This window comes from Ovis aries, chromosome 21 (genome assembly GCF_016772045.2).
Source record: "Ovis aries strain OAR_USU_Benz2616 breed Rambouillet chromosome 21, ARS-UI_Ramb_v3.0, whole genome shotgun sequence".
In the NCBI taxonomy this organism is placed as follows: domain Eukaryota; kingdom Metazoa; phylum Chordata; class Mammalia; order Artiodactyla; family Bovidae; genus Ovis; species Ovis aries.
The window spans coordinates 37,452,208-37,473,410 of NC_056074.1; the positions used below are offsets into that span (position 1 = coordinate 37,452,208).

The 21,203-nt window shown below is 48.9% G+C and overlaps 2 protein-coding genes across 3 annotated transcripts; both read right to left on the reverse strand.

The window, feature by feature from the left end:
• Positions 1–1,186: 1,186 nt before the first annotated feature.
• EEF1G (eukaryotic translation elongation factor 1 gamma) lies at positions 1,187–10,680 on the reverse strand. Its single transcript, XM_027959367.3, has 10 exons — positions 10,650–10,680; positions 9,403–9,561; positions 8,666–8,729; positions 8,367–8,509; positions 7,749–7,892; positions 5,121–5,250; positions 4,507–4,720; positions 1,858–2,030; positions 1,647–1,771; positions 1,187–1,424 (listed from the first exon to the last, which is right to left on the reverse strand). Exons 1-10 carry the CDS (start codon positions 10,659–10,661, stop codon positions 1,266–1,268), a joined length of 1,323 nt encoding a protein of 440 aa, XP_027815168.1. The 5' UTR covers positions 10,662–10,680; the 3' UTR covers positions 1,187–1,265.
• Positions 10,681–11,712: 1,032 nt separating this feature from the next.
• TUT1 (terminal uridylyl transferase 1, U6 snRNA-specific) lies at positions 11,713–21,188 on the reverse strand. 2 transcript variants are annotated; one of them, XM_042237903.1, is made up of 10 exons: positions 21,048–21,188; positions 20,617–20,713; positions 19,414–19,604; positions 16,371–16,686; positions 16,106–16,206; positions 14,784–15,253; positions 13,797–13,906; positions 13,539–13,649; positions 13,277–13,363; positions 11,713–12,903 (listed from the first exon to the last, which is right to left on the reverse strand). In XM_042237903.1, exons 3-10 carry the CDS (start codon positions 19,426–19,428, stop codon positions 11,756–11,758), a joined length of 2,358 nt encoding a protein of 785 aa, XP_042093837.1. In that variant the 5' UTR covers positions 19,429–19,604; positions 20,617–20,713; positions 21,048–21,188; the 3' UTR covers positions 11,713–11,755. The 2 variants fall into 2 exon arrangements, with proteins under 2 accessions (XP_042093837.1, XP_014958634.2); XM_015103148.3 differs by lacking the exon at positions 20,617–20,713.
• Between the last annotated feature and the right edge of the window lie 15 nt (positions 21,189–21,203).

The following is a 21,203-nucleotide window of genomic DNA, read 5'->3' on the forward strand; positions in this document are numbered from 1 at the left end:
GAGGAGCCCAGAATATTCAGAAGCAAGACAGGTAGGTAGCAGGTTTGGATCCAATTCAAGACAGAGCTACCAGGGAGCGAAGTCTGAGCAAGAATCAACCCATCCTCACCCAGCTGGATTCCAATCACAACCTTCCCAATCATTTATTCACAGAACCCCAAGTGCAGTCAAGGTCCTAGTTCAATTAGTCCTACCCCCTTAAAAGCTACAGCCCATAGCCGCGTGTACCAGGAGAGATCACTGTGTTCCCCTCCCTAGCCAAGAATCCCCTTATATTTGTGCCTGGACTAACAGGAACAGGAAAAAATAACCAGTTACCTATAACCTGGAGACCAGACTCAAGACTTTCTGCATATGCCTCAAAATGTGAACCAAACCAGGTTTCCAACTTCACCTGAGCTGTTAAATTTACAGGGAGATCCATAATGCTTTTCACAAGACACAGAAAAGACCATCAGAGAAGGACAAGTTATTTCTGAAAAGAGTGTAATAAAAATTAAGCTCAAAGAAGGAAAAAAAAAAAAAAGCAACCAGCACTGGTCTGAGCAGGGTTGTTAAATGACATTTATGACTGCTCTACATTTCAGGAAGCAGCAGGGTGTGTTTATGGTACAGGATCCAGGGACACCCACTGGGTTCAAAATTCTGCCTCCACCACCTAAGATGTGTGATCACAGGCAAGTTACTTAAATCTTGGAACCCCACTTCCTTGTGAGAAAGTAGGGATACCCCAGAGATGATCCGCTGCCAAGTTGGGCCCACAGGCCAGTTATCTGTTCCAAGCAGTCTGTGCCTCGTCGTGTTGGTCTGAAGTGTTAAAACTCTGATCCTTGGGAATGGCTGCTGCCCCACCGGGCAGGGGCGGGGAGTCGTGTTAAGTGGCTGTGCTCTCACCCCACCAGCAGGTACTCTCCCCCTTCACGGGGGAGGGTCTGGAATTAGGTAGTTACAAAGCCCCGTGTCACCACCTCCTAACTACATCCAATCTTTCCCAGCTAGGCTAGAAGATGGTCATCACGGAAGAAGCAATGCGGGAAAACAAAAACTGAGGAGTGGCCTCTCTGCTCTTCTGAAGACTTCTCTCCTGCGCAGGGAGGTCCCGCAGGCACGGACAGAACCCTGCTCCAACACATCTACTCCCCTCTGAAGAAGCCATCACCCACAAAGGAGGCAGCACAGGGAAGGGTTCAGTGTTCAGTTTCCTTTAATGAGCCCCATTCTCCCCGAAGGGCAGGTGCAGGCGGCTGGGCGATGGCAAGAGGTGTTCACTTGAAGATCTTGCCCTGATTGAAGGCTTTGCCCACATGCTGGAAGGCCCCTTCCCAGCAAAAGTATTCTCGAACCAATGTCTGGGTCTCCTCGCTGCTGGGATCCAGTTTCCGCCATGTGTATGACTCATAGTCCACCTGCCAATCTGGACTCAGCTGGGGAGAAAAAGTCAGGGAAGAAGCATGTGGTCAGGTTATTGGACACTGTCCCATACCTGTTACTTCCAGCTCAGACACCCATCATCGGAGCCCAGGACGCCTGTGAACATGACTGCTCTTTCACGGGCACTTTCCTTGGACTCTCCAGGACGCCCTCTGACTCAGGAATATGAGTGCATTTCCCAAATCCTTGCCCCACCTTCCCTGCACCTTCCTCACCGGAAAAGCAAGCTCCTGGCCTCGAAAGACCCAGACCCCAGAAATAGAGCTGCTATTGTTGGTTCCAAAGAGAATGACGCTGGCAAAGGCATTCTTCCTCAGTTTGTCCAATCGCTGGAACATTCCTGAAGGGGAAGAAGAACATTCAGCCTTTGAAATCGTATCACCCACTACCGTGGCCTCCCTTCCTCCCCCAGAGCCATCTTCTCACCAGTGATGAGGTTGCAACTCATGAAGGTCTGGGTGAGCTCTTCAGGGAAGCGATACTCAGAGTACCACAGGGACCAGCCATCCTTATCAAAGTGATCCCAAAAGTACGGCAGCGCCACGGAGAGCGTATCCTCGTTGGAGTACTTGCGCTTAAATTCATCCAACACAAAGGTACTGCACGGAGGGAATAAAGCAAGGAAGTCAAGGTGGGGAAGGTCCTACTGAGGCAACAGATGTCGCCAGGCTGAAAGAAGTTAAGGGCATTTTCATGCCGAAGTACTGCTTTACAGAAAGTCACTGGACTGGCAGATGGATATCTCCTCAAGGGAGGAGAGCTGAGGGGTATGAGAGGGGGCCAGGGCAGCTAGGTACATGGTATGCAAGGCCTGGGGTCGGTGGGGCCCAGGAGGGCCCAGGCCATCTGCCCCAAGAAAGGTATGGCGAGTTGCTGCCCCCTGGTGGAGACTCCCAGTGAGAACTCTTCTTTCCTGTCTGGCCCCTCCCAGGGCTCCTCTCCATGAGTCACACTTGGTTCCTGACTCACCCAAGTCGCTGCCCACACCCCCACCCCCATCACACAGGCCTCTTCGGGTTACACACACTATAATATGACAGCAATGTTAAGAGATGAATGTTTTCAAAGGGCCTCCATGCCAAATCCTACAACCGCGTCCTTTAGTTACTCTGCCCAGAAACAAGTTCAGGAGCTGAAAACCCCTCAGGTGGTCTCTGAAGCAATCTAGCACAGGGACAGACACCAGGATGCCAGCATCAGAATAGGAGAGGTGCTCCCACCATGGTAAGCAGGCTTCCGTTTTGTTTTTTCCAATTATAAACAGATGCTGCCTGAAGAAGGTCACTTGTGATGCCTTAGTATTTTACTGTCTTTCCCACCGGGGGTGTTCCGAAGATGCTGCATGTAGGCTGTGCCTTACACCATTTGTTCATCGCCTGGCTACTGAGAATGTTACGTGACATCAATCTCTTAAACGCCCTTATACTGAATGTTTAGCTTGTTCAATTATTAGTATAAGTAAGTCAACAAACTTGCAGAGTCAAACACTGTTACCGTTCCTCCTTTTATAAACAAATTTGGTTAAGTAGTGTGACTTGCTCACTGTTATAACGTAGCCAAGAACTGTCTTTTAACCAGAGGTCCTAGGGTCTTCCCAAATGCACATCAGAGACCTCATGTGAGGAGCTTTACTGCCTCAACCACCTCAGAAGTGGAGCTGGGGAGTTTTCTTTCACTTCCTCCCGAACTTTATTATTCATGATCACGTGTCCATTTCTCCCCTTAAACTGAACATAGGCTCTAAACAGCTCCTGAAACAAGTTAGCTCAAAGGCCTTAAAATAACTAAAGTTAACTCTGGACTCATTTGAGTCTTGTCTTTCTGTCTTTGAAGACAACACCTTTAAAAATCCTGGGGTAAAGCATTTGGGCAGCTCAGGAGAGCAGCATGGTAATGCAACCAACAGGTATGAATAGATATGCCAAAACAATAACAAAGAAAGCAGAGGTTACTAAAGATTTATTAATGTTTACTGCCTGATTTATTTTCTGCCCAGTGTACAGACCCGAAATATGGGAATGTCTCCAGCTATCTGTTACAATAGCATATACAGTTTGGGTTGTATACTGCATGTACCAAAAATGCTGCTCAGTCCTGACCTGATCTTGTGCTAAAAGGTTCAGAAACACATCTTTTAAAGAGCAGCTGTGTCAGGGGCCTCTTGTATGAAGTGCCCGGGAGGAAGATATCTCAGCTACAGCCCAAGTTGGTCCCCAAATTGGAAAGCAGCAGTTTCTTACAGCAACTCTCCAGTACCATGCTTTTTGCTTATCACCACACGTACGTCTTATGCCCATCACCAGTGTGTGTTCCTTCATCCCATATACAAAGCACTACAAAATGCGGAGGTCAAACAATCCTGCATCCCAAAGGACCAACTAGTGACAAGACAGATGGCTTTGGGAAAGGCAGAGTGAGTGGGCAAGAAAAAGAGAAAAGAGAACTAAGTGATATGACCACAGAAGACATTTCTCATATTGCTTGAAACTCATTAATAAGGTGACACAGAGCAGCAGCTGAAAAAAGATATGATTCTAAAAATCTCCCCTCTACTGTACTCTTTCTTCCAAGAACCCTCACAGTCGCCCACCTCATCTGCCTCTTTCTCCTTGAGGGGTTTAACTCCCTTCGTCTGGGAAAACAACCAGACAAGCACTATATAGCTATAGTCACCATTCTTTCTCTTAGTGAGCAATTCTGATACAGGCTGGTGCAGCAAAAAGACAATCAAAGGCTACTGATGTGGTGTCTGCTGCCTCAGCAAAGCCAGCCCAGCAGAACCGACGCCAGGCGCTCTCTGCATCTTCATCCTTCTTGCACCCCTCAATGTACTAGTTCCCAGCCATCTCAAATCTCGACAAGTGCACCCAAGACCAAACAAGTCACCAAAGCAAGTCACCTCCACACCGAACTCTGGGCCCGTCTGCTTTCTTTGCTAGAAAGAAGTTCTGATATTCTCAAATACCAGATGCACTAGAAACTTGCTTTCTTTTTTAAAATTCACCCATCTGTTGTTGATAAGCAACTCAATTTTGTATGGACAACCTAAAATCCCAAGCCCTCCAACACCCATACCTCTTGGGCAGATGGGCAAAAGGATCCTTGGCCTTCGGCTCGGCAGCCAGCGCCTGCTCACATTCATCCAGCTCCTCCTCAGGAGCAGGGGCAGCCGCCTTCTTCTCCTCTTTACCCTCCTTCCGCTCTGCCTGGGGCTTCGGCTTCTCTTCTCGAGAACCTTTCTCCTTCCGTGGGGTGTCCTTTTTAGGCTGGCTCTCTGCAAACTTTTTAGCTGGTGCAAAAGAGAGGAAGAAAAGTCAGTGTCTGACCTCTTTCCACATCCCTCCCAAACCAGGTACAAGCATAGTAACGGGAGGAAAACTACCAGGGGGCCAAGTAAGGGACCCAGATGCCACAGTGCCTGCCACCAGTTCACTGTGCGTCCCTGAGCAAGACTGCGACCCTCGGCGCATGCATACCAGAATTCTACGTGTTAACACAAAAGCGTGCCAGCACACGGGTGTGTAAGAATTAACAATGTGTAAGAGTGTCACACAAGATTAGCTACTACACACGATGCCCTATGTTCTGTGTGTCCACATAGCCCAAAACCCAGACAGGAAATCTAGGGGTTAAGACTGAGCAAACCAGTCCCCTGATCCTGCCTGCATGTCCCCGGACCTCAGACTTACCATCAAACTGGGCCATTTTCTCACAGAGTTTCACCTCTCCCAAGACAGCCCGGAACTGGGGCTGGTTAATGCAGGTGAGGAACCAGCGGTTGGTATTAGGGAAGGCCTGGCGGAAAGAAGGCTCCAGAACCTGCCAGGATGCGAGAATGGACATGAAGTCAGTGGAGGGAAACATCCTGATGTGTCTGAGCCAGAGCCAGAGACCCATGCTTCTGTCTACACTGAAGCTCCACTCCTTTTCAGCCCCTAGACACCAGCTTTCCCAGGAGGGCTATGCCCACCTACCTTACTAGTCTCTCTCTAGCACCCCTATCCAGTTTAATGGATGCTGGTCCCACCGTCCATTCACTATGCATGGACTTGGCAGGAATACTTACATCATCCCTTACTCCTTTTACAAAGCCATTTCATACCTACAATTTCATGCATCAATAAAATTGAAAAGGCTGGGACCAACAGAGGGCTACCAACTCCCTCCGCCAAATAACTAACAAAAACTACCTACATGAACTGCGTGATATGTGAGAAATACACGTATCATCAAAGTTCAGAAAGTAAATATTTGACAGCAGAAGAAATGTTTTATTTCAGAATGACAGTCCTTAAACTCAGCTTCATGAAAAATTAATTTACCATTGTTTCCATTTACCAAGACCAGAGGGAAAACAATGCTATCAGGGTCACGCCACCATCACCTCTGTACGGCTGGTTCTCAAATCCTGCCCCACAACTCTCAAGCTACATGCCTTTGGCGGGCTACATTTCTCTCGCCCACACAACATGCAAAGACTCACTAAGATGGTCCCCGTTAGGCCTTGGCACAGGCTCTGACAAGAGCAGGTGCTTGTTTCTTTGTGGTTATCACATTACTATTCTGGACCAGCATCGGTTCAAGGACTACTGTTTAGAACCAGCAATGTGCCATCTTTAACCCAGTAACCTCAATGGTGATTATTTCTACCTTAGTTTTACAGATTCCATGCAGAGAAGACTAATGGAATTCACACACACAGCCCCCTCCCACACCCACCCTCAACAACCAATGAACTATTCCAAGTTCTGCCTCCAAAGATCCTAATGCTGAAGCAGCCACCCCTATCTGTCTTCACAACTAAACACAAACAGGCTGCCCTAGGAACATGGGAACAAACTACACATAACAGCTGCCAAACAGAAATTACGGGCGGCAAAATAATACCGAACTTCTCAGGAGGGGAAGCAGTTGCGATGTAAGAAGATAAGTTTAGGGGGTCCACGTTAAAAGAGAACCAGGCATGACTTTCTCGACATAAGAGAAGTCATTTTTGGCCTAAGCCAGTCTGTGATCTGAACCTGGCTCTAATACTTGTCTTTGAACAGGTCTTGGTAACAAATGATCTTAAGGGCTTCCCTGGTGGCTTAGTGGTAAAGAATTCACCTGCAATGCAGGAGCCACAGGAGACGAGGATTCAACCCCTGGGTCGGGAAGACATCCTGGAGAAGGGAATGGCAACCCTCTCCAGCATTCTTGCCTAGAGAATCCCATGGACAGAGGAGCCTGGTGGGCTACTGTCCGTGGGGTCGCAAAAGTCAGATACAACTTAGCGATTAAACCATCAACCATCAAAGGAATAAAAGACCACAGGAACAAAAGACTACAGAAAGAAAAGTAACAACAGCAAAGATACTATATCAGTAGTAAAGACTCCCAGTCTTGTTTCAGTGATAAAGATTAGCCTAAAGCCCTCAACTACCGGATCAACTGGAACCAAAGAGGCGATGATGATGATGGCACTTTCTGACCCTCGTGACTTCAATTAAGGTTCAAACCATTAGCCACCCAAGCCCCTTCATGAGTATGCGTGTGTGTGCATGCTCAGTCACGTTTGAGTCTTATGACCCTATGGACTATAGCCCACCAGGCTCCTCTGTCCATGGGATTTCCCAGGCAAGAATATTGGGGGTTGCCATTTCCTTCACCTTAGCTTGAAACTTCCAATTCTGCTGTTAGGATAGACGCTTGGTGTTTTCCTTACCTGCTACAAGCAATAATAATAAATCCTTCTTTATCCTGCTCTCTGGCCTGGTAGTCTTTTGGCTCAACGCCCCTCAAGAGGCAAGCCCAGTTTTCCAGTAACAGTGGTCCTCAAGTAAGACTAGCTGTTGGGGCTTCCCTGGTGGCTCAGTGGGAAAGAATCCACCTGCCAATGCAGGACACAAGAGCTCAAGCCCTGATCCAGGAAGATCCCACCTGCCACGGAACAACTATACCCTTGTGCTACAACTATTCTAGAGCCTGGGAGCTACAACCACTGAAGCCCACAGCCTAGAGCCTGTGCGCTGCTACAAGAGAAGTCACTGCTATGACAGGCTTGCACACCATGAGGCAGAGGAGTCCCCACTCATCCCAACTAGAGAAAAGCCCAGGAGGCAATGAAGACCCAGCACAGCTATTAAAAAAAAGACCCTGCAGGCCCAGCTAACACGTAGCACAATTAGATAAATAAACAAATAAATACTTAAACAAAAAGGCCCAGCTGTTACCTCAGACCCTCTCACATGAGCAAAATACAGGCAACCTGGCAGACGTGTCACTTGTTTCTAACCCTCATCTACCCCCTGCCGACCCAGATGCTTTATAAATTTCACCTGTTTATAAAGCCACAACAGGGTGCAGACAACTGTGATGTCAGCCAGCGTCACACGTTCGCCCACCAGAAAAGTTCTCGTCTTCAAGTGAGCATCCAGCAGCCCCAGAATTCGCCTCACCTCCTCCTTTGCATTCTCTGTGGCCTATTGATTTAAAATGATCAGGCTCAGCAGTGGGTAGCAAGCCCTGTCCCTGCCCTTCTCCCCCAATAACAGAACCAAAATAGCTATTCCACTGAGTCCTGGCTCGCTGCAAATGTATCACAAATGAAGCTCTCAATGTTAAATTTCTTCAGGGTGCAGTCTGGCTTCATTTCAAACTGTACTAATCATAGCCATACATCTTTGAATTTTAGAAGTCACCTTAGAGGTCATCTGATCTAACTATATTCCCTTACCATCTGATACAATCTTTTTACAGCAGAAATCTCTGGTCTGTCCACTCAGACCTCCCACCTCCGCGGGGTCTGCCCAGCGCTCCCCAGCACTCCCAGCTTACATCCCAAAGATTTAACTATTTAGGTGTTCTTGGCATCGCCCTTCCTATTCCTTCGTCCCGGATGCTCAGGAAGCGGATGCCACCCCGGCCCGTGGTCTCCCCCAAGCTCCAAGGCTTACCTGCTTGTTGTGGTGCATGATGCCCAAGGTCGGGAACACCCAGGTGCTGGCTGGTGGCACTATGTCGCTATCAGCAAAGCTCACCCACTGCACCACCTGCGCCGCTGCCTCGGGAGTACTTCCCCGCAGCTCCTCGTTGCTCACTGCAGAGGCGGAACATGAAGGTCAGAACTCTGGGGTTATGCCAAGACCAGTCCAGGTGCCTGGAAATTCTTCTTTCTGTCCACTCCAGCTCCCCCACCCTCCCCTACGCCTCACCATCTCCAGACCCTCCCACTCCCACAGCCACTGCAGATTACCATAGTAGGCAATGGCATTGCTCTCGAACACACAGAATCCATCGTCACCCTCAAAGGCTGGAACCTGGTGACAGAATAGTCAAAAGTAAAATATACAGCAGTTTCTCACTAGTCAAGTCCAGGAGGCGCAACTGTTTTGAATAGAAGTTTTTATATAAGGCTGATATCCCTTGCTAACCGAACTCAACGCTATCTGAAACTCAAGAACCAAAACTACATGACTAACTTGCTACCCCCTACAATGTGAACTCACATAAGAAACCCCCCAAATTTAGATATTATTAGATATTTGTACATAATTCCTCAATCAAATAAGCAAAAGCCAAGAAACCAAGTCCTCTGCTGCTGTCTATATTATCCAGAGCATTACCACGTACTACTCCACTGGACTTGACTTAGCATGGTTATTTATCTATCTCCCTAAGCCTCTTGGGGCAAGAATTTCACTCACAGCAGGTATCTGACCTATTGACATTTGCACTGAAATCAGTCAAAATCCATTCAGTCTGCCTCAAAGCTTGTGTTTTACAGGAAATCACTGAAGAATTCTATACTATTTTTAACTACAAATAAATCACCATCATCTCAAAATAAAAGTTTTAAGTCTCTGAAGTGTAGGGGAAAAAAATAACATGAAAAGATCCCCTTTAAAGATGGAAGCCATTTTCAGAGTGATGGCTTCTCAGTTCTCCTTGGATTCTCAGGACCAAAGGCCCCTCTTCCACTTCCCTACTCACCTTGCCAGCAGGAAATTTACGGAGAAATTCGGGGGTGCGGTTGGTTTGGCCAAAATGGAAGTGGGGTGGTGCGGAGAGCACGCGGACCTGAGCCCCGCTGTACTGAGCGGCAATGAGGGCCTTGAAGGCCCTCCAGTTTTCAGGATATGTGTACAGGGTCTGTGGGGAAAAGATGGGGAATGAAACATTAATGACTAGAAGGGTCCCAGTCTTAAGTGTTTCCAAGCAATGACTTCCCTGAGTAATCCCAATCCATTTCACCTCACTCCCTCTGGTGAACCAAGTTAGTTCTTCCGTGTCTGCCGTCAAGTGTAACCAGAGTCCCCTGAAATACCGAGGACAGAACTACACACCGACTGCTAAATAAAGCTTGTTGACAGATTTGACCTTCTCTAAGGACGTCTCTAGAAGCATTCTCTTCCCCTCAAATATAGTTCCAAGAAATACAGAACTTCTAGGTCCCTCAGACTCCATCTGCCGACAAACACACAGCCCTCCCTTCCCAGAGCCCTTGTTCATTCATTCATGGTTGCCGAGTGCCTGACTACTCTACTGCTGAGCCGCTCACCCATCAGAAGTATCACGCTTGTTTCCAAGACACACACATCGACCAAGACATTTCCGAGCCCACTCCAAATAGCCACGGGAACCGAATGGCATCTTAAATCAACTCGGTCTCCCTAAAAACCCTTTCATTTCTTGTCACGCATTCCATCTCTTCGGTCCTGTCCCGCAGTGAGTTCTCCGGGTTGCCTTCTCCCCTTCTATTAACCTGGCCAGGGAGGTCCAACTGGCCTGACTTCCCTGTCCAGAGACTCTTCTCGCTCCCCAACCTCCCCACCGGACCACCCTTAACCGTGGCCAGCCGTACCTGCCCATAAAGACCTTCCTCTTCGCCCTGTCCCTCCTGTTGCCCCACAAAACGGTCGCAAAAGTTTTGCCAACCTGCCCGGATCCCACGTCTCGAGGCGGCAATGAACCCGAACTGCTTTATCAAGCTCCAGATTGCCAGAATCCGGCATCCGTTTTCTCCTCTACCCCAGACCCTTCCACCTCTTCTGCCTCCCAGAGCCCTAGCCTCAGTTCCCCTCTGGGGCCTGGAGGCCCTACTCTCGAACAGTACGATCTCCAAACCCCGGATCAGTTCCCGACTCAGCTGCAGAACCCCTCTGACGCCGGCTGAGCCTGCTCGGGCAGAGGATGGCGTCGGATAGGATGACCTGGATCGCCGGAGCCGGCAAACTTACCCCAGCCGCCATGGTGATTCCGCAGAGAAAGGGGGTGGGGCTCTCCGCGCTGCCGCAAAGTAAGCCGTCAGGGAGAGAAGGGAGGGGGGAAGGGGAGAGCCGTGGAGAAACAGCAGCCGGAAAGCGAGGACGGCATAGAAGGCTTACGCACGACAGTTCGGTATCCCGCAGCAGCTGAATGGAAAAAGAAGTGGGTGGGGCCTACTGGCCAGCGCGGAAAAAACTCGCGCCGGCGCAGTGGGGGATGGCCAATCCGAGTCCGGACGTGGAGGTAGACCGCGCGGAGACGCTGAGTCTTGCCTGGAAAGCCGCCCCTCTGCAGCTACGTGGCAGAGCTGCCAGCTCGGCATCTTGCGGGGCACCAGAGGCGTTTCCCTCCGGGTCGCCTGGCCCATGGTGATTTGGTGAAGGTCGTGCCAGACCCACAACATCGTGGTCGCGTGACGCATTGGGGTGGCAACTGCGTGGAGATGACGGGGTCCCACGCTCCTTTTGTTACAGCTTTCTAGAGGAGAGATTGTACATCTGACCCAAGCCCAGGTCTGAAACCCTCCGTAAAAGTGAGGCTTTTTCCATTAAACCACCTTGCAGCTCACAGGTGCTGTTACTAAGAGGCACTCTTCCGGGACCCGCAACAGGGGAGGGACTGAGGGAGAACACAGCCAAGTTCTGTCACCTTGGAGGGGCTGACAGTTCAAATGAGGGGTTGCCCTTTACCCATACTCAGATCTGAACATTTTTTACCCAATATGAAGAGAATGGATTTAGAACCCTGGACCCAAATTTCAAGCCCGTCACCATTCATAATCTGGGCAGTAATGTAAATGAGGAAGGAAACTTGGTTCTTTCCAGGTGCAGCTTAAGCCACCCACCCAGCACTCCATCTTTCCAGAACTCAGTACTGAGAGTGTCCAGGTGCCAATCACTTGCCCTGGGCATGAAAGGAAACAGCCTGGGAGACAGACTTATTTTAGGGTGACAAGACAAGGTACCTCTGAGGGTGCACTAAGCACTTAGTCGGGGAAGGAGTATTATCACCAGGTGGAAATAGAGGAAACTAGTGTTCATTAAACTAGCAGCTTTATTGCCTTTCAGGGTTCCCATCTTCACTTAAGTAGATTTCGAAGTGCTTGAGGGAGAAAAACCTGTAAGAAATGATGGAGATCAGGGAACAGGCCTTGAGAATCCTGGAGTGGGGTCACAGTGAGACTCTGGTCAGCCTGGGAGGCGGATGCCACGAAGGTCAGGAGTGGCTCGGCCTCTGGCCTCTGTTCAGTACTGCTCAGTCCCCGCAGCTCCCGGGTGACCTGAGCCTCAGTTGCCAGCCACTCTGCTCCCGAGCCAGCACCAGCTCCACCTCCTTCCTTGATTTGTTGCTGCAGGCGTCTCCGGGCACGCCGCCGCCCCTGCCACACACGGTGCCACAAGGCGCAGCGCCAGCTCACTGCGAGCGACACCCGCTTCTCGGCCTCAGCCTGAGACCCTTCACAGGCTGCCTCAGGTCCTCTGGGCCCCTGCTCGGCCAGCGCTGTGGTGCCTGACTGCCCCTCTTCTCTAGTGGCTAGATGCTTTCCAGTCATCAGGGGCAGCTCCCCCGGCTGCCCAGGGCTCCGCATCACCCAGTCCTGCACCGACTCTCCAACCTCTATGACCATCTCTTCCACGCCATCTTCACCGTGCTCCCCTGCACATCCCTGCTGCTCCTCTGGCTCCTCCTCACAGCTTTTTTTCTGTCCGTCTAGTTTTGCTCTTTTGCTTTTCCCTCCCTGGGGGGGCTCCCCAGGGCCACCTCCCTCTGACCGCAGTCTCTTGGTTCCCTGTTCTATATGGCACCCTAAGGCTTCCCTTAACACCTGGGCCAGCACAGCAGTGAGCTGGGTGAAGGAAGCAGGGGGTAAGGGGATAGGTGTCGCAGAGAGCATGGAGCTGGGGGAGCTGGGCTGCAGAAGGGGAAGCAGCCCCCAGTCCCGACCCCGGGAAGACCGCCGCTGGTACTGGAGGCTTCGACAGTAATTGGCTGCCGCTCGGCAACAGTTCTGTAGCCTCCCGGCCACTCGGCTGGTCACGTTGGCTGCCACATTGTGACTCAGGTCAAAGGGGTCCTGGAGATTCATGGGGCCGAGGCGCAGGCCCTCCGAGAGATTAGAGGGCAGGCCCCCTGCCACAGGTAGTGCCTGACCCTCCCGCAGGGACAGCAGGGAGCCACGAAGATCCCAACAAGAGACGCAGGAGAAGAACTGGGCCAGCAGGGAACCTGGAGGAAAGAGGAAGAGCAGGGAAGGGGGTCCCTTAGAGACCAGAACTGAGATCACCCTTGCGCCACAGCCATTCCCTGAGCTGGACTTGCCTTTTCCCTCCCAAGTGGCTCAGAGGAGTGCCAGAGCCAGGCTCCTCTGATCTCAATAAACAAGAGGTCAAACCTCTCTCCCCACAGTGACCCCCAGATACTGCCCCTTCACCCTGCTAGCAGCATAACCTTGGGCAAGCCACTTCATTACTCCAAGGCATAGTTTCTTCATCTGTAAAGTGGCAATAATGATATTAACTAACCCACAAGGGCTGCTGTGTGCCAGTAACTGTGTCATTAACACCACTTGTTAGTCCTCTCCCAGGCTCCCCAGACTCACTCAGAGGCTCCTTATTGGTGCTGGGCTCCAGTCTTGAGGCATCTCTGGGGAAACTACAGTCCCAGCCATCAACCTCTACCTGTTCGCCTATGAAAGTAAAAAAGTTGAAGGTCAGCCTGAAAGCAGGAAGATGGGTGGGGGCTTGGGGGGCGGATATGGTAGTGGCGGCAGAGATCTCATTCCCAGGAAGCTCAGTATGTCTAAGATGAAGAAGAGAGATGAAGGTTAGGAGATAGGGCGGGTGAAGGCCAGGCTGCTGTACCTGCTTTCTGGGTGAGCTGCGACACAGTGGGCAACACAGGAGGGTCCCTGGTCTGAAGGAAATAGATCACGAGCAAGGTCAGGGCGTAGTTATTGAGAAGTGGGCCACTCCCTGCATAAATAATTAATTCTGGTTAGATCAGAGGCAGTTCTGACCCTCTCCTTGGCAGTTTTCACAACCCCGCTTCCTTCTCTCCCCGAATCCCTGCCTCTGCCCCGACACCAACGCAGCCCCCAGTCTGTCCTGATTCATTCTCACCTGACAGCCCTCGACCCTGAGCCCAGCAGCGCAGAGTATACACAAGGGGCCGTACTCGCCCATCCAGCTCAGAGCAGAGACTCAGGAAGCGGGAGTTGTGCAGGGCCAGCCTAAGACAGAGGGGAGACAGGGTGTCAGGGCTCAGGAGCTTGTCACCCCCCAGCTCTCACTCCAGACTTTCGTAATGGCGGTCAGCTGAAGAAGGCCAAAAGAGGGTTTCCCGGGGTGTTTCTCTGACATGGTCTGGAGAGAGTGTGTACAAAGGAACATCAAATGGGACGTCCCTAGTGGTGCCGTGGGTAAGAATCCGCCTGCCAATGCAGGGGACATGGGTTTAATCCCTGGTCTGGGAAGATTCCACATGCCTCGGAGCAACAAAGCCCCTGTGTCACAGCTACTGAAGCCCTCGTGCCCAGAGCCTGTGCACAGCAACAAGAGAACCCCACAAACCACAACGAAGAGTAGCTCCCGCTCACCCCAACTTGAGAAGCCCCTGCAAGCAATGAACACCCAGTGCAGCTGAAAATAAATAACAATTTTAAAAAAAAGTGAATGTTGCTTCTTAAAAAAACACAAAAAACACATCAAATGTGTTTGGGAATCACTATATCCTATAAATGTCTTGGAGAGTCACAGAGCATGTTATTAATAAGACTGATGAGAACACTTACTATGCAAAGAAACAAAGACGGGAAGGGAGAGGGAAGGAGGAAAGAGCAAGTAGGAGAGGAGGGAAGGGAGAAATTGGCCTGTCTTAATTTAGCATTTCCCAAACTTACTCAACCATGGAACTCTTTCCTAAATCCTTAAAATCAGTATCCCAGGAAACATACTTTCCAAACATTGAAATGAAAGCCAGACATGAGATAAGTGTCAGAAAGAGAGACAGGACTAAGTAAGGACAACCTCAAGCCTCAGCTGGTGCAGGGTGCCTCCCTCCCCCTCCCTAGAGTACCAGCTGGCCTTCCCCCACCACCTCAAAGGTACCGGTTACTGAGGGAGATGTCACCATGGAGACCTGAAGGCCGATGGCAGAACCTGACCACAGGGCGCCGGGCAGAGGGCACGGTCTGGACTCGGTACACTCCAGGAACACAGCCCCGAAGGATGGATCCCACCAGCTCCAGCATGGCCCCCCCTTCTGCTTTCTCCCCCTTCAGGGCCTCTGCCAGTTCCACCGCCTTCCCCAGGTCCCCCTCTCCCTGGTCCTCCTGCAGCGGCGAGGCTGGAGGCAGGGACTGGGGAGAGGCGAGGGTCTCAGAGGCCAAAGCAGAGTCTGGAGTCCGAGGTGCCAGTGAGGAGGAAGGGGCTTCAAAGTCCAGGGCTTCCGAGTCTTGAGGAGAAGCTGGAGGTTGTGAGTCTGGAGGGGAGGCTGGGGTGCAGGCCAGGCCTTGAGGATCCAGTGGGGATGCCAGAGCTGAGTCCAAGGAGGGAGATTCTGGAGCCTTTGGGGCTGGCTGTGGATGGAAATGGGCTAGGTAACTGTCTCTCCTGCTGCCCCCTAACAGTCCATCTCTAAGATATATCTATTACAATTTATTATGGGCTGGGCCCTATTCTAAAGGCTTTATAAAAGTACTAACTCTTTTAATCCTTACAAGCCTTTTTTAAAATTAACCTTTTAATGCCATAAAATAAACAGTCTACATTTTACAAAAATATTACAGTCAGGAAAAGCAAAAACAGGTAGAGGAACTATTTCAGATTCAAGAAGACTAAAGGAGGAATTCCCTGGTGGTCCAATGGTTAGGACTCTGCACTTCCACTGCATGGGGCACAGGTCTGATTCCTGGTCAGGGAATGAAGATCTTGCAATTTTCATGGCACAGTCAAAAAAAACAAAAACAACCTTTTGCAGGGAAGAGATATATGGGAATTCTGTACTTTCTGCTCAATTCTGCTATGAATCTAAAACAGTTCTAAAAAATAGTTTATTTAAAAAATAATAACCCTTTCCTACTCCCAAGGCAGAAACTGTACATTAGATGTTACAAAACACAGATAAGCAAAAACATAATCCATTGTTGTATGGCATTTCATATATATATATATATATATCTCTCCCAGTAAGATATTACATGTGCCATTTTGAAATTTTTTTTCCCTGTTACAAATGTCACCTATTCCATGTCGGTTCATTTTATCCTATCCAATCACATCCATGTTTCTCCAATCATAACAACCCTTTCAGGCAGGTCCTATTATCCTCATTTTACAGATAGGAGCTAAGGCATGAGAGGTCAAGGGCTCGCCCAGCGTCACACGACCATTCCCACTAACTCTTCACAGCTGCCTCCACGGTCACATACCTGGGGCTCGTCCAGGTCCCCCAGATCCAGGAAGAGGTCAAGATCACAGCCGTGGACGTCAAAACTGTTTATGGAGGAGCCAAAAGGATGGATTACACAGCCTGAGTGCCGAGAAGAGAATACGGGTCATGAGACACTGCAGGGAGTAAGTGGTAGAAAAACAACGTGGCACAAAGATGGAAAAGCAAGCAAGTGAACACCACTAGCTGAGGGAGGCTGGGGATGCAGACACAGACGGCTCAGACAGAGCGGGGCAGTGACTCACCAGGGAAGAACTCTGTGAAGACTTCCTGCATTAGGGCCACCACAAGGCTCCGAAGCTGCCGCTCAGCCTCGGAGAGCTCCCTCAGCCCCACGAGCTTCACCATTTGTGCTTCCACGTCTGGGGCCTCGGCCAGTGCTTTGATCAGCTGGTGACTGTCGGGGGCCACTCTTTTGGGGGACCTAGAGGCTGGGCTCTGGAACTCTTTCTGCTCCCGTGGCCGGACCCTCAGGCGATGTCCTCCCAGGCTGTGCTGGGGCTGTGACAAAACAGCTTCCCGGGCACCCAGGTCCCCCATCTCCACGATGGCAAACACTCCCTGTCAAACCACAACAGAGACAATGATGACAGTTCTGGAACCAAGAATCCACACACATGGTCTAACAGTAGATGAGAATCTTCAAGATGGGGACCACCCTATAAATTGGAAATATTTGCTTCCAGTTTCTGTAACATCAGGGAACATATTTATTTATTTTTTAGCTGTGACATAAGGCTTATGGAATGTTAATTCCCCAACCAGGGACTGAACCCTTGCCCTCGGCAGTGAAAGTGCAGAGTTCAAACCACTGGACCACCAGGGAATTCCTGCTGGGGAACATATTTAGAAAAGCAATTATCTTTCTCATTCAAATTGCACACATTTTAGTCTCACCTAAGCCTGCCTCTGAAAAACTTCATTTTACTTATTTCATCAAACCCCAGTCATCCCAGTGACATTTCACTGGTTACACTAAACTCACCCCCTAACTTTTCCTGCTTTAATTCGATTCTTTTAATATTAAGAATCCATGTAATGATCACTGTGTTAAATGTAAACATAAACACATAAACCCTGTTTTTTTTAAGTCCATATTCTTTTTAAACTGATTTATTTATTTGGCTGCACTGGGTCTTATTTATGGCATGTGGGACCTAGTCTCCTGACCAGGGATTGAACCCAAGCCCTCTGCATTGGGAGCACAGTCTTAGCCACTGGACCACCACGGAAGTTCCCATTCCATATTCTTTTACATTCTCTTCAGTGGTAAAGTTAGAAACCTCATTCTGCTTATAAAAAGAAGCCCTCTATAGTAACCAAGACAGTGTGGTACTGTGACAAAACTTTAGCTAGACTCACTAAGAAAAAAGAGCAAAGGCTCCGATAAATAAAATCAGAAAAGAAAGAAGAGAAATAACAGTGGATACCACAGAAATACAAAAGGCAAGAGAATATTATGAACATGAACACCCATACACCAACAAACTGGACAACCTAGAGAAAGGGACAAATTCTTAGACTCACCCAACTTTCCAAGACTGAATCAGGAAGAAATGGAAAATCTGAATAGACTGATCATTAGGATAGAGACTGAAAGAGTAATCAAAAAGTTTCCCAAAAAACAAAAGTCTAGGATCATCAAAAATTTAATACCTATCCTTCTCAAACTACTCCAAAAAACTGAAGAGGAGAGAATACTTCCTAACTTATTTTTACAAAGTCAATGTCACCAATATAAAAACCAGACAGAGACAACACAAAAAAAGAAAACTACAGGCCATTATCTCTGGGGAACACAGATGCAAAAATCCTCAAAAAAGTATTAACAAATCCAATACAATAATACCTTAAAAGGATCATAAACCACAATCAAGTGGGGTTTATTTCAGGGATGAAGGGATGGTTTAACATCCATGAATCAATCAACATGACACATACTTTAACAAACTGAAGGATAAAAATATGATCATCTCAATAGATGCAGGAGGAAGCATGTGACAAGATTCAGTATTCATTTATAATAAAAATTCAATAAAAGAAGCATAGAAGGAATGTACCTCAACATAATAAAAGTCGTATATGACAAACTCACAGTTAATATCATTCTCAACAGTAAAAAATTGAGAAAATTTCTTTAAAATCAGGAGCAAGGATGTTCATTCTCATCACTCTTATTTAGCACAGTCCCAGCCAGAACTAGGCAAGAAAAATAAATGAAGGGCATCAGATTGGGAAGGAAAAGCAAAATTATCACTGTTTTCAGGTGACATGACCTTATATATAGAACAGCCTAAAGCGCTTCCCTGGTGGCTCAGTGGTAAAGACCCACCTGCCAACGCAGGGGACATGCATTGGTCTGGGAAGATTTCACACGCCACCGAGCAACTAAGTCTGTGCGCCACAACTACTGAGCCCGTGTGCCGCAACTACTGAAGCCCGTGCACCTACAGCCTGTGCTCCGTAACAAGAGAAGCCACTGCAATGAGAACCCCGCGCACTGCAATAAAGAGTAGCCCCCGCTCACCAAAACTAGAAAAAGCCATGCACAGCAATGAAGACCTAGCTCAGCCAAAAGTAAAATAAAGTTCTTTAAAAAATCAGCTAAGTTTTCCCATATTCACTATGTACCAGACTCTCAGCCAAGTGTTATATATGAATATCTATGTGGTAGGTACTAAGGCTTCCCTTGTGGCTCAGCAGTAAAGAATCGACCTCCAATGCAGGGATGCAGGAGATGAGGGTTCGATCCCTGGGTTGGGAAGATCCCCTGGAGGAGAGCATGGTAACCCACTCCACTATTCTTGCGTGGAGAGTCCCATGGACAGAGGAGTTTGGCAGGCTACAGTCTATTGGGTCACAGAGTCGGACATGACTGAGGCAACTGAGCATGCATGCCCAGCAGGTACTATTATTATCTCCATTTTATATCTGAGGAGACATGAATAGCAAGGTCAAGTAACTTGCTCAAGATCTTAGTTCCCTGACAGGGAAGCCTAGTGCAAAATTAGCAATTAACAAATATTTGGCAAATGAAAGACTGATAGAATAAATAAACGACCAACAAGGTCCCCAGTGACTAACTCTGACAAACTGATAAAATCCCAGCAGGGGTAGCGGGTGAGGGTGAGAGATACAAAGCTGGACTAGGGCCCAAGTACTGCAGTGCCCAGCAAGGGCAAGTCACGTTAGGAACGAGCAGAAGCAATCTGCTGGTTCCTCTCCCTCGTTTCTTTTGGTGTGCAGCACACGTGACTCATTCTTTACCCGCAGAGTCACTCACTCTACCTTGTCCTTGTCCATGACAACACTGGCCACAGGTCCAAATGCCTGGAAGTACTCAGAGAGCTGAGTAGAATCCACATCCCGGGGAAAGCCACTGACAAACACGCTTCGAAGCCCCTGGGCCTTTCGAGTAGCTCGTAGTTCCACCAGGTGCCGGTGCTTCCGACCTCCCAGGTGGGCATCAAGGCTGGGTCCTGCAAAGACAAGCGTGAGACAAAAGCATCTGAATCGCGCTTCAGTGTACCTACTCTGACTTTGTTCTCTGCATACCTAGATCCTAGTGATTCTTCCAAGCCGCTGAAAATGTGATTTTTGAATAACAAAGTCCTGGCTCCTTTCAGCTTCCTCTCTTGTCCATTTGTCTGTACAGCGCATTCTAAGTGGTCCCCAAGAGAACTAGCTGTACACAAGTATTTCTTAAACCACCTGTAAGTGCCAGATAGAGCAACACCTGTACACTGTGAAGAAACTAACAGGTAACTTATCTAGGTCATATATCAGTTCAGTTGCTCAGTCGTGTCCAACTCTTTGCAACACCATGGACTGTAGCGCGCCAGGCTTCCCTGTCCATCACCAACTCCTGGAGCTTGCTCAAACTCATGTCCATCGAGGCAATAATGCCATCCAACCATCTTATCCTCTGTCATCCCCTTCTCCTCCTGACTTCAATACATAGATGAACTAAATAAATCAGGACCCTACACTATCTCCCGCTAATCATTTCTGAGTATAATAGAGATTCCAAGGGCAGAATCAGAAGTCACACTACCAAGAAACAAATCCTAGCTCTGTCAAGCTGTATGAAATCTTGGGCAAGTAACTTAATCTCGCTATTCATGTCTCCTCAGGTATGAAATGGAGATATTAATACTTCCTACCACATAGATACTGTTCACACATAGCACTTGGCCCGACTCTGGGACATGGTGAATGTGGGGAATCTTAGCTGATTTTTTAATTTTCTATTGCCCTTTGAGTCAGCTGTTTGACATCACCAAGGGTTATGTGAGGCCAGAGAAGACTATTCCGGATTTCTGGCTTGCCCTACTGGACAGTGGTAGGGCATTTTTCATTCACAATGAAAAAGAAAAATGAAAGATCATGTTTAGGTGAGATTATGACTCCAGACTTCAGAAGCGGAAGCTGAGGTTTCACTGGGCCTCTTGCACTGTCATAAAAGGACGTGGTCCCCTTTTCCAAACCCACCTTTCAAAAGGCATACCACGCCACTTCACCATCTCTGCCTTTGGGGAGCTTCTCTTGTAGGGCTTCTTTCCCTACTACCTTCTCTGTGATCCTGCAGCTTTCCAAACAGAGGGTATTGAAAATTATCTCCATCTCTAGATTGGGAGCTTCCTCACCTCTCTAAATTCCCTCTCCCCGCCCTAGAGCTGGATGTCCAATACCTGACAGTTAAAGAGGGAATAAAATAACGAAATTTCCGTCGTGGAGATTTCAGATACCGGGACGTTGGGGTATAAGGTGCTGGGACTCTCTCCACTTTGGAATCCCCCCGGACGCCTGAGAGAAAACGGAAGTGAGACCCTACCAACAGACTTGGCAAGAACTATGACCTGTAACCCTAATCTTCACTAGGACCCCAAAACGAAACCGCCCCCCGAGTAGCCACCGCTTACGGTTGGCTGTAGTGATGTGGCAGAGGCAGCAGCGGAAACCCCCACGAGGCAGCGGCTCGATATCGGAATCCACTGCAGCCATCGTGACGCTCCGGTACTAACAAAATGCAACCACCTCAGCCACGACCGGAACTCCCTCCTACAAACGGCAACACA

Bases quoted from the DNA above. Each gene is read 5' to 3' on its own strand.
- EEF1G (XM_027959367.3), bottom strand. The intron at 5,251-7,748 runs GTGAAATTTATA...GCATCCTGGCAG, and splicing joins TGTTGTGGCTTTATAAACAG to GTTCTGGAGCCTTCTTTCCG. The intron at 4,721-5,120 runs GTAAGTCTGAGG...CTTTTGCACCAG, and splicing joins GAAAATGGCCCAGTTTGATG to CTAAAAAGTTTGCAGAGAGC.
- TUT1 (XM_015103148.3), bottom strand. From the start codon at position 21,129: ATGGCTGCAGTGGATTCCGATATCGAGCCGCTGCCTCGTGGGGGTTTC. The intron at 19,605-21,047 runs GTAAGCGGTGGC...TTGTCTTTGCAG, and splicing joins CCACATCACTACAGCCAACC to GACCCAGCCTTGATGCCCAC. The intron at 13,650-13,796 runs GTGAGAATGAAT...TTATTTATGCAG, and splicing joins TCAGGGTCGAGGGCTGTCAG to GGAGTGGCCCACTTCTCAAT.